Here is a 12,798-nt window from a genome sequence, read left to right on the forward strand (position 1 = left end):
TCTTTCAAACCAGCCACATCGTAGCTCCTGGAATCTGTATTTTAAAATCCGGCATGTTTTAAGGAATCCTACCCTTGTTACAACCTGTGACAGTGGCTAAAATTCCAGGCTTTGGGATATGGAAACAGGAGGATCGATGAGTTCTACCCAGTCCTAAGCCAGCCTGGGCAACATAGTGATCCTGTTAAGGGAGGGAGGGAGGGACGAAGGAAGAAAGGAAGGAAGGAAAGAAGGAAGGAAGGAAGGAAGGAAGCGATATAGAGAGAAAAAAGAAAGAGAGAAAAAGAAAGGAAGGAAGGAAGGAAGGAAGGAAGAAAGAAAGAGAAAGAAAGAAAGAAAGAAAGAAAGGAAGATGAGAAAAGTAGGGAAGGAAGGAGAGAGAAGGGAAGGGAAGAGAGAAAAAGAAAAGAAGGAAGGAAGAAAGGAAGAAATTGTATTCTCTGACAAAGAACTACCTCAGGATTAAAAAAGTCAGTTTTCCAATTAAAGGCAGAAATGAAGTCAGACACTATGGGACACACCTGTAATCAGCACCCAGGAAGCAGGTTTTAGTTTGGGAACAGCCTGGGCTACATAAAAAAACCCTGTCTCAAAAACAAAACAACAGCAACAACAAAAAGCAAAAACAAAAAAAACTCCCACAAATATAGAAGTTAAAACAAAATGGCATCAGCAAGTCAGCCTCAGGACAAGGCACATTTGTGCACACCAGAGCCACTTAGACACGTGGATGCCACTGACCTTTGTCTGCATTTGACTTTTTTTTTTTAAAGTTTTTCGAGACAGGGTTTCTCTGTAGCTTTGGAGCCTGTCCTGGCACTAGCTCTTGTAGACCAGGCTGGCCTCGAACTCACAGAGATCCGCCTGCCTCTGCCTCCCGAGTGCTGGGATTAAAGGCGTGCGCCACCACCGCCCGGCTGCATTCGACTTCTCTATCTCCATGGAAACTAGACAGTAGTAAGGAGAGATCTAAATCCTAAATGAATCCAATAGATCCCTGAGGAGAAAGCGATGCCATAGTTTAAAATATTAATTATCAAAAGCTTCCCATTTCAATTCCAGATAAGGAAATGAGGACTGGGACTTGGTTTCTGGAGGGTTTTACAGAATCTTTGAGTTCTTTAGAATAGAATTAAAGTCAAAGTTGATATCTGTGTGACCGTGAGAGAGACTGGAATGTATTTCTTTTCCTCCTGACAATAGCATCTGTAAAGTCATTTGTATCCTTTCCAATGTTTGTCCTGCCAAGCAGCTTGTTTTATAGTTACAGGAAGTGACTGATGAACTGCAGGAGGACTTGGTGGGGTGGCATAGGTGACCTTGGGAGAAGATCCCTAGTGGTGATTTCAGCCCATAGCTGAAGCCAGGCCATTGTCTCCCAGGTTCCGAGAAAATATACTGCTATTGTTTCTGATGAGGAGGAAGAGTTGATTGTGTCAGCAGACTACAGTTTACCACTAATAGCCAGGGCCAGGCTGACTGGAATACGAGCCAGTCATTAAGATGCAAAACTCTAAACTTGTTTAAAGCAAGCCCCTCAGAACTAAAGAATTGGGACCTACAACTTCTTTGACTAGAATTCTTGTTACCCACCTTTGAAGTGTTGTGATTGCCCATTGGGGTTTCATTTGCCTTTTTCCTTCTGGTTCATACTGTTGTCTTCTTGGGGTCCCACAAGATCTCTTCTAAGCTTTGCATCTGGGTCTTTTCTTGACATGGTGGGCTACTAGGCTGTTCCTGATGTCCTCCTTCAACAAAGAGGAGCATTTGCTCCTAAGGTGTCCTTCCGACAACCTTGTCTTCCCTGGCCACGTAGCAGGAGCATACCCCTGGGGCCTGCCATTTCTCAGACCTGACTCCATCGGGGTGACCAAGGCCACTTCCTGTGCCCACCAGGCTTTCCATCAGTTGACATTATGACTCCTTTTCTCTCTCTTGTTTATCTGGGCACAGGACGTCGTAATCGAATGGACCGATTCTCCCGACTTCTGCGCATGGGCCTTGCCACTTTGCCAGGAGCTTGCTCTCGGTGTTGTGCGGAAGGAAGAGCACCCTATTCACCTGCTGAAACCCTCGAGCATCTTTATTGAACTCTGTCCCCGGGGTCTACAGGCCCCGGGTCACATGTCTACCTATAAATCACCCAACCAGGTCCAGTTGCTCCCACTTTTAGAGCCTCTTATAGCATGTGGCCATCTTGTTCAGCTGATGGGATTTGAGACCAAGGACACTCCTTGGGTTCCTATATTTTGGGTGATATTTTCATAATGGCTTGAGAGTTTTTTGTGTAATGTAGGGAGGGTACAATTCTATGCTTCTGTTTATATCTGAGCAACATGAGAAATACCGATGTTTTTTAATCCTCTATCTAGAAATCAACATGTTTGATATTTCCTGACACAAGACTATTTCAATTTTTAATAATCTTTAATGAAAAGAACTCCACCTTTCAAACTTCAGGAAAAAACAAAACAAAAACAGAGACAGCCTAGTATTATCATGTAATAATAATGTATATGTCCTATATAGACAGTAGCAGAGGTAATATCAGAGGTAAACTTTGACCCATAGACTAGCCAGGGTTTCTAGGCTGGAGAGGTCAATGGTGGCCAGCGTCTTCTATGCATCTGGCTAACAGGGTCTTTTTAATCACAACTCGAGCTCTGAAAAGTTGTCTTGTTCATACTGGCATCGTGCTAGGTGTAAATGCTCTCCAGTGGGACAATCGAGACAAGAAACAACTGAGATTAGTTTTCCCTTCTAGTGAGATACATTATATCCAGAGTTTATTAGCTCATTATATCCTCTTTGTTAGCTGAAGATTAAAGTACCCAGTAGGAGTTATCTATGGGAAGCATTTTAATCCAAGGCCATTTTCCTGTGTTCTCTTTCCTGCTGTGGCGCCATGTGTTGTCTTGACTCTTGGGTCGTCTCAGGAAAGGCTCATGAATTTGAAATCCTATGCTCAAAAGGAAAGGGTGAAAAGAAAAATCCACGTAATGAAAGAGTTGAGATCAGCTTCCTTGAAGAAGCTATGTTTGGTGCTATAAGCAAAATGTACAACACTGTTCTCTGAGACCAAAACCTCATCAATTATCTGCAATAATATAATTATAATTATAATATATATATATATATATATATATATAATATAATCACCTATGGAGGTGATTAGCCAGTATAGTTTTCCTGTTTGTGTGCATGTGTTTGAGTAAATGCATATAAGACTTTTTAAATGTATTTATTTGTCTTATTACATATGTGTATATGCCTGGGTATATACCATGTACATGCAGGAACCCTTGGATGCTAAACAAGTGTGTTGGGTCCCCTGGAACTGGAGTTTACAGGCAGTTGTGAGCTGCCTGATGTGGGTGCTGGGAACTGAACTAGGGTTGTCTGGAAGTGCAGCAAGCACTCTTGACCACTAAGCCATTCCTGCAGCCACATAGGAAATGTACGAAAGAAGCTGGAAAAGGTGTTCGTAGTTGACTAGGGCTTGTGGAGGATTTTGAGGAATGGGTGAGGCTTGATTAAGCAAAGACGAGGAGAGTATGAGAAGAAAAAGGCATGAGAAATACAATGAGTATTTTAGACATTTCATATTACATGAGTATTTTTACATGAGCTGCCCTAAAGCCAGAAGCTGTGTCCGCCAATAAAACTTTATGGGTAAATTCACGCCAGAATACTGTTATTTGAATTATGCATCAGCTCTGTTCTCGCTCGAGTTATCATCTCTTGAGAGCTTTGGAGAAGCTCAGTGCCCCCTGACTCAGCTGTGGATAAGTTCGGGGCTACATACAGTGTGAGAGGGATGGCTGGCGCTCAGCCATATAACTTGGTCTAAAGTCCCGGCTCCTTGTGGTTGGGTCTCATAGTTAATGCTTTGAAAGGATGGCTGACAGAGAACGCTGCAATGCAAGGAGATGGTCATGTATCTCCTGAGGTGCCACCACATTTGGACTGGTATTTTGAGTCTTTACTGTGCTACTTGAAGAGCAATTTACCAAGTGTTTGATTCTAGAAATTTCTGAACAATATTCTCTGACCTTAAATGCAGTTTAAAATGGAGTTTAAAACCAAAGCATCTGGATATAAACTCTAACGAGACATTACACAGATGATGGTTTGCCTCGATTGCTGGGAGCTGGGGTCAAGGGATGAAAGGATGGAGGGGCTGCAGCTAAAGGTACATGATACCCATGAGGTGTTCCCATCTTCAAGGAAGGTAGACTAAAGAAATAGTAGAAGTTCAGCTAAATGCATCTCTCACTGAGATATAAAAGGTAGTACACCAACAGCAGGCCAGCAGGCATGGAATAGTTCCATTATATAGATAGATGCCATTTGTGGATTGTCATAGATAGGATGGACATCCTTCCCAGATATCATACAGATAAGATCTGAGCAATCCACAGGGTGCACAGTGTTCCTATGTGTGCCAGTTGGGGACAGCTCCTGAATCAATGTGGGCCTGGCTCTGGAGAATGTTCTCCATTGCATGCCATGGGTCATGTCTTTAGAGATGCCTGCACTCTGAAGTGAGGCTACACGGAGATGGGGCTGTGGTTTAATTATCAGTGGCAAATGTTTTTTTTTTTTTTTTGGAAGTAACTATCACGTAACCATCAAAAAAAGAACTATCAAGTCCTGTTCTTTTTTATATTTATTTATTTATTTATTTATTTATTATGTATACAATATTCTGTCTGTGTGTATATCTGTAGTCCAGAAGAGGGCACCAGACCTCATTACAGATGGTTGTGAGCCTCCATATGGTTGCCAGGAATTGAACTCAGGACCTTTGGAAGAGCAGGCAATGCTCTTAACCACTGAGCCATCTCTCCAGCCCTCAAGTCCTGTTCTTAAGTCAGTGTCAGATTGTATTCAGTTGTGGATTGCGTGAGCAAGGGATCTGTCCTTGATGGCTTGGAGACATGGGCCATTGCTCTTGGCTTTGGGGGAATGGGAGAAGATACGTGAGTTAGTCCTTACCTGAGCTGAAGGTAAAGAACTCTCCCAGATGTTGGCTGTCAGGCAGCGGCACTAGAGAGTTATTTGGAAACCAGGGGTGTTGGAACAGCTGCCAGGAGCCAACCTCTCTAAGAAAATTTGTCTGAGAGCAAGCAATAGTCACATGAAGCCAGAGGTGACTATAGCACTGTGGTTCTTCTTTAGTGGACATGAGGTGTCTTTATACACCAGAACATAAGCTCTGGCGTTCTCATTTGATGATGGCTTGTTTTCAGCGTTAACACTATGTTATGGATTAAAGGAATATTCACGACATACACTGGACCCTGCAGGTCCACTATTCAGATAAAACTGTGTAAAATTCAAAGAACTAAAGGAGCTCTATTTTTATTAAACTTTGGGTTATTTTTATTAGCATTGCATTCAGTAACTTCTTACCCTTAATCTTAAGTCTACTGTCTGTCTTTTAATACATCTATTAGGGTGTTATGTTCTTATAGCTAAGCTTCCCAGGCAGGGATAAGCCTATGTGTACTTATTGCTTCAATGTATGCCTTCCAGGTGCCAGGATTGCTGAATACTCCCAACTGTATGACCAGATCGTGTTCAGAGAGACACCCCCTAAAGGACAGAAGGATGGCTGGTCCAGGACCCAAGAACCCTCTCTCCATAGGCCTGCATCACCTTCCCAGGCCCAGCGTGCTGGTGAGGACTGGCTTTGGCATTCATCCTACAGTAACGGAGAGCTAGCCGATTTCTGTTCCCAGCCAGAGCAAGACTCAAAGTCAAAATATCCCACATTAGAGGCCATCACCAAAAGCATTCCCAGACAGTTGTCGGCAGCTTGTTCAGTGCCTTCTCTTCAAGAATCCGAGCCCCTGCTGGGCTCTGCGCAGCGATGCAGCGTGGTGGTTAGCCAGCCCCACAAAGAGAACTGCCAGGGCTATCTTTACAACTCGCTGGGTCGCAAAGCAGTCGGAGCTAAACTCCAGCCTTATAGCAGGCCCCAGTCATCTTCCTCAATCTTGATAAACAAATCTCTTGACTCCATCAACTACCCAAGTGGGACAGAACAAAAGCCACTGCTGTCTCTACAGAAAAGTTCCAGAGGTGCGAGCCAACAGGACTTGCTGTCGGGTGTGGTGGACTCATGTCAACAGGACACTGGAAAACGCTCTGATCTTACCCTCCAAGACTCACAGAAAGTTCTGGTGGTAAATAGAAATTTACCCTTAAGTGCCCAAGTAGCGACACAAAACTACTTTTCTAATTTCAAAGAGACTGAGGGAGATGAAGATGACTACGTGGAAATAAAGTCAGAAGAGGAGGAAGTGGGGCCCGATCTCTCTCTGAGTCGGGGCAGGAAATCTGACCCAAGTATCCCAGACCCTGGCTGTTCTGGAAACATTTGTAACCACGGCACGTCTTGCTCTTTGAAAGAGCCCGTGAGCGGCAGGCTTGGGCTTCCCCCTTACTTGACAGCATGTAAGGACTCCGACAAACTGGATGATTATCTGTGGAGGGGGCCATCACCCAATCAGCAAAACCTTGTCCAGTCTCTGAGGGAGAAATTTCAATGTCTTAGCTCCAGCACCTTCGCCTAGGATTCTAGAACTGTCTGAATTGGCTCCTCGGTCTTACCAGTTACCAATAGGGATGAGGTGTTTTGTTGTTTTTTAAATATATGTACTAGTTGAAAACAATTTTGTAACTGCCAGGGGTGTAAAACACCCCTTCCTTGCTTTACAGCACGGCGGCGGCGCTTTGTGCTGGCTGACCGTGATGTTTCCCCCATATCCTGACGGTAGCGCACTTACAGCTCTTAGATGACCCCCCTTCCCCACACCCCGAGGAGTTTCCTACTGTGACTCAGAGGCAGCATGAGTCTCTGTCACAGTACTTCAAAAGAGAAAGTAGAGTTATTTAAAGAGTTCTGTGTGGCATTTCTGTTATATTTATGGCAAGACTCAAGAATGACGCGTGCCAGAGACCGGTGGTGAGAATATAGCCTCATGGTGCTTCAAGGTCCCCCCACTGGTGTTCCGATTGCATTGCATTTGGATGCCGCCATGACATGACTACTGGAAAAACTAAACGGCAGTCCTAGGATCCACTTGCTACTAGAAAACAAAACAAAGCAAAATAAGACCAAAAAAAAAAAAAAAAAACCCTTTACCTGTGTTCCTAGACAAGGCCCAGATGGTATGCCACTAATCATGGTAATTCTACAATTTCGGGGTGAAATAAACTATTTTTTTCATGACTTAAAGAAATCCAAGCTCAAAAGAATGTAAGACAACTTAATTACTAGATGAGGGAGACTTCTGGAACAACCTGATTGTTTCTTCATGTTGCACCTAAAAAAGAACTGCTCCCCCAAACACCACAACCCAAAGCCCCCACTATACTGCTTTCTATGCCCATCTCTCATCAATGCAGCGTAGACCAGCAGTTAAAATAAGACAAAACCCACTAATGACTTGTGGAGAGCAATTCCTCATAGACACTTTTCTGAACGCCCTACTTGAGAAGTCTTTGTCACAGAGATGGGAGTTTCACTTCTAAACAATGGTGGCATGGGGCCTCCTTCAGTGTTTCAGAACATATAGAAGACCCGAGCCTCTGGTTGCTGGGCTCTGGCTAGTCACTTCCTCTTTGTTGTAACTGTAGTTCTCTACAGCATTGCACTGTGATACCACACCAGTCTAGCTCCTTGTAGATAGGGACGGAAGATGCAAAGAGAGAAATGAAGACAGATGTGTTGCTGCTTCAGAAAAGCGTTTTAATGAAGGCCCCATAAAGGCTGTCAGACTTTTGTCTCGCAGTACCGTGTTCTCATTTTATTTTATTTTTTTTTTTATTCCAATGGGTTTATTCTTACACACGGCACCATACAGAGCAGCACAGGTCACTGAGCCGGGCCCGCCCCTCACAAAGAGCAAGGACATGAAATACGTAGGGTGCGATGAGTACGCAGCCCAGGGGCTGGAGTATAAGTGACGGGAGGGGCAAGGAGAGGTGGCCCGGTGGGGCTGAGGGCTGGCCAGGAGCACAGGGCACGACAACCAGGGAGAGCAAAGTCCAGAAGTGAGCGGGCAGGTGCTCGTTTGCGGCACAGACACATGGCACCGAGTGCATCGGTGTGGCCCGAGGGGCACAGTGGATGGAGAGAGAGAGGAGAGAGGCCAGAAGAGGCCCTGCGCCCTGCCAAGCTCCTGGGGCAGAGTCCACCCAAATGCGGATCCTAGGAAATGGGGAGGGGCCAAAAAGAGGGGGCAAGGCAAGCGCGGTGGCGGCGGCTTCTGGAGCAGGAGCAGGAACGGCAGAAGTCCATGCAGGAAGGAGCAGAGGAGGGGAGGGGCAGGAAAGCTCCCCCCAGGAGCAGCTGGGCCAGTGGGCTTGAGTGCCCCCGCCCCTCTGGGCCTCGTCGCTCTGGCCGGCCGGCGTGGGCCGAGCTCCCTTCTTCTCCATTCAGCGAGCCTGGCGCAGCGTCCAGCCGGGCCTGGTCCGTGTTCTCATTTTACACAGGGGAATATTCTGGAGTCTTTCCTCACCCTCTCAGTTTCCATTTTAACTTATTTCTCTTTGTTCAAATTAAACAGTCAGTTCCATTTAGAAAGATATGATAAGAATTGTTGGGAAAGATGTCTGACCTATCATAATGGTAAGCCATAATAATGAATCACACACAGCTTCCCATGATCCTTTTCTTCTTGTTAACTCCAGGCCCCTTTCAGTTTCAACTGTGCAACATAAAAATGTGACCGTCCTTATGTTACAAATAAGTTCCTACGGCGTTTGTGTTGTTCTTGTTGCTTTGAGTTTCCTGTCCTTCCGAACCCTTCACTCTTCCTGTAGTGACCGAGACAACATTTGGGGCTGAAGGTGACACTTGGTGGTGGAGCCCTTGCCTCGAGTTCTCAGGCCCTGACTGACCCCCAGCACTGATTTACATGGTTCTGAAAACATTCCTTCCCCCCCCCCAATGCTTTTATTTAAGCATGATGTTAGTTTTCCAGATAAAGCAATAGCAGAAAAGACGAGAACTCTGTTCTTAGAATTTACTAGACAAGTGCAAACACATTTGTTTCATTTGTTTGGTTTGCTTGTTTTTTTAAAATTACCTGACCATGTTTCAAGAGATGTAGTTTACTGTTTTGTTATTTTCTTTTTGTCTATGTGACGCACATTCCAATATAGTCCACGTTACTGTTCTGTCTGAATCTCAGAAATGATTAATTCTTCACACCAGTGTTTTGTTGCACAGTTTGGTGTCAGCCTACAAAGGTGGGTGTTGTACAAAATGACTATGTATACAGTCCTTTGGGTTCTAGGATAAATCTGTAGTTTTATTGATCACCTCTGTGTAGAGGCTGCAGACTTTGAGAGCCGTGTATGTATGTGTGTGTGTGTGTGTGTACGCACGCGGATGCTCCCTCAATGTTATCAATTCAGTGCTTTTGTTTAAAATGGTTCTTTTGCAGGTGGGGTGGCAATGTATATACTTGGGGGGAAGTTTTATGTACTTAAAAGTTCTTACCTGGTTCCTGTGCTGAAGGTTCCAATTTTATATATATATATATATATGTTCACGTTTCACCTCCTATTTTTCTTTGTGGAGAAAGCAGTGCATCTTGGAAACCATGGTTTAAATACTGTATATAAGACAATTAAAGTTAGTAATGTCCATTATTTAATAAAGTTTGTAAAGTGCAAAGTAAAATTTTGTTTGAATTGTATTTGCACTAGAACATATGATTTTTTTTCCCCAAATCATTTGGCTATAATACTCTTGTCTTGCCTTGTGAGCCACAGAGAAAATTATTCAAAGTAAGTTAAATCCTAGTTAACTTTCTCAACTTGACATCGGCTACAAGAAAAGCCTCATTTAAGGACATTCCTAGATATGATTGGCCCATGGTCATGTCTGTAAGGGATTGTCTTGATTATTAATTGATGTTGGAGGGTCCCTCCCACTGTGGGCAGCACCCTAGGCAGGTGATCCTGGACTACATAGGAGAGCCAGCTGAACATGAACTGGTGAGCCAGCGAGCAAGCTAGCCAGCCCCATTTCTAATGGTTTTTGCTCCAGCTTTCCAGCTTGAGTTCCTGCCTTGACTTCTCTCAATGCTAGACTGTGGGCTGGAAGAGTAAGTAAGCTGAGATAAACCTTTTCCTTCCCTAAGCTTCTTTGGTCATGGTGTTTCTTCGTCATGGAGGAACTAGGGCAGAGGACATTCTAAGTCTCACTGGCTCATGACAAACCAGTTGTCTAGATTGCTTTTGAAATAATAAACTTAGGGTTCAAAATGGTTTCTGTTTTATTGACAGGAAGCTAAAATAAGCCAGTCACTAGATTAAAAACCTTTTCATTGAAAAATATAATAACAAGACATCTTTTATTATTAAATTGAAAAGTTAATCTAAATTTTTGGTAAAAAGTCAAGTTTAGTTCATACAACTTTACATTTCGATTTTTCTTGGATAGATTAAAATTATAGAGACAAAAGCATGCATCTATAAATGGGTAATTACTAAAGCTTTGTGAAAAAATCCATTTCCAAATATAAACAAGCCCTAGCCAATTCAGTTGAAAATACAGGCTCCCTGATTCCAGAAAGCTGTTGAGCATCTTTCTTTAAACTGAGGCATCTCTAACATCATTCTGAAGAGGCCTGGGGTCTTCCCTACTGTGATGACTTCCTGGAAGTCACGTGTTAGGCAAGCCAATGACATAAATAAATAAATAAATAAATAAATAAATCCATAATGTGAATAAGTTCTCTGCCTAAATCTTCAGAAGAAAGGAGAAATATTTCAATCTCAGTGAATTGTCTTTTGACATTAGAAGAAGACGACTTATTATGAAGAGTAAGTGTTAATAGTTCTTTATGAGCCCTTAGTTTTCTGTGTGAGCTATGGCTTTCTCTAGCTACCCAGGTAAGGCTACACTCAATTCTTTCACTCAGGATGAGAATTCAGTAAAAGAAACTGTTACTACATTTTTGCAACATTTGTGTCAATCAATATGTCTTTATCAGAAACCTTGTGTGCGTAAGATCTGAAGATTTATTGTACATATTAATTTTTACTTTAAAAAGTTTCAAGACATAAATACATTCTCATATTTTTCTTCTCCCCCACCCCAGCCCCATAACTAGCGTATAGCATGGAACGCCAATGTTACTTTGGCATTTTAAAACTAGATAAAGTAAGCAGGGCATGGTGGCAGATGCCTTTGATTCCAGCACTCAGGAGGCAGATCTCTGTGAGTTTGAGGTCAGCCTGGTCTAAAGAGTGAGTTCCAGGACAGCCAAAGATACACAGAGAAACCCTGTCTCAAAAAAAAAAACAAAAAACAAAAAAAAAGTTAGATAAATGCAAAACCTCACTGCACAATGTAGAGAAGAGATTCTTCTATCTTCCCTCTTAGTCCTTACCTGGACACTCTGGTTGGATCTAGGGACACAATTAATACATAGCCAATTAACATGAGAAAAATATTACAGTTTTATTAGTTTTATATAGATATGGGTGGGATGGGAAAAGTCCTTCTCTCTAAATGTTGCTTTTATTAGTTAATGAATAAATCTGTTTCGGCCAGTGGCATACATAGCAGGGCAGAAGCGAGCTAGGCAGAAAAACTAAACTGAATGCTGGGAGAAAGAAGGCAGAGTCAAAGAAACGCCATGGAGCTGTGAGGTGGAACCTTGCTGGTAGTCATGAACCTCGTGGTAAAATATAAAATAATAGAAATGAGTTAAACAAAGATATAAGAACTAGCTAGCAGTATGCTTAAGTGGTTGGCCAAGCAGTGATTTAAATAATACAGCTTCTGTGTAATTGTCTCGGGTCCGAGCTGCTGGGAATGAAAACGTGGCCTCCAACAACACATGGGGATATTTGCAGAAGAATAAAAACCAAAGAAATGGTCAAAGCATGGAAGTTTTAGATATTAATAACTCAGTGAAAGAATGCAAGGACAAAGGATATTTGGGCCAGGGTAGTAAATTTGAGAGATATTATTAACAGCTACAAAGTCAAAGATGGGGCTGCAGACATAGATGCTGGAGGGAAATGAGGGCTACTTCAGAGCTTTATACAGATTCAGTGCAGCCCCAGTGACCAGTCTTTGATATCAAGGCGATTCTCCAGGAGAATCCATACGACCTTTTGTCAGGAAATTTTCAGCTGATTGTGCCTTAAAATAAGCAACTCGCCAAATAAGCATATTCTGGAATGGTGTACTCTTTACTTTTTCCACCATTCCATGTCACTAAATTAGTTTAGGGTGTTTACAATGCATTTGAAAGCTCTTTTGCAGGAGATCAACGTTCCCTTTTAGACAAACATTCTAAATGGTAGGTAGCACATGTACCTCTTGTCTAATTTGATCTCATACCATGCCTTGTGTAGACTCTGCACAGTACGGGCCAATTTGTACTTGACCAACTCGTGTTTAATGATTGACTAAACAGAGTCCAAAACTTACTGAAGCCCAAAGCAAGAGAGAACAGTCAAACCAGGGGCATGTGGAGACAAGTCTGAGTAACAAGTAGTTAGCTTTTAGAAACTCATAGCAGGACCAGAGTGATGACTCGGTGAAGACCATTGGCTGACAGTGCAGAGGACCTGGGTTTGAATCCCAGCACCCACATGACAGTTCAGAGCTATCTGTAACTTCATGGTCACCACATGTGGTGTTCATACGTACATGCTTGCAAAACACTCATACACATAGTAGAGCAAATAAATTCATAGCACCGTCAGTAACACAGTCATTGAGAAAGTGGCATTTCATGAGTCCTAGCCCTTTCCTAT

At 43.0% G+C, this 12,798-nt stretch overlaps 1 protein-coding gene across 4 annotated transcripts in view; it reads left to right on the forward strand.

Annotated features, from left to right (window-relative positions):
- Window positions 1–7,847, forward strand: part of Plekhg1 (pleckstrin homology and RhoGEF domain containing G1) — a 215,321-nt gene extending 207,474 nt beyond the window's left edge. For all 4 annotated transcript variants that reach the window (XM_041680135.1, XM_041680136.1, XM_041680138.1 and 1 more), the window contains one exon: window positions 5,539–7,847. In XM_041680135.1, the coding sequence (XP_041536069.1) occupies window positions 5,539–6,581 (1,043 nt within the window). In that variant the 3' untranslated portion in view covers window positions 6,582–7,847. The remainder of the gene's footprint in view (window positions 1–5,538) is intronic.
- Window positions 7,848–12,798: the final 4,951 nt, after the last annotated feature.

Source organism: Microtus oregoni, unplaced genomic scaffold (genome assembly GCF_018167655.1).
Source record: "Microtus oregoni isolate MIOR12 unplaced genomic scaffold, Mior012 000033F_ref0000390, whole genome shotgun sequence".
NCBI classification, from domain to species: domain Eukaryota; kingdom Metazoa; phylum Chordata; class Mammalia; order Rodentia; family Cricetidae; genus Microtus; species Microtus oregoni.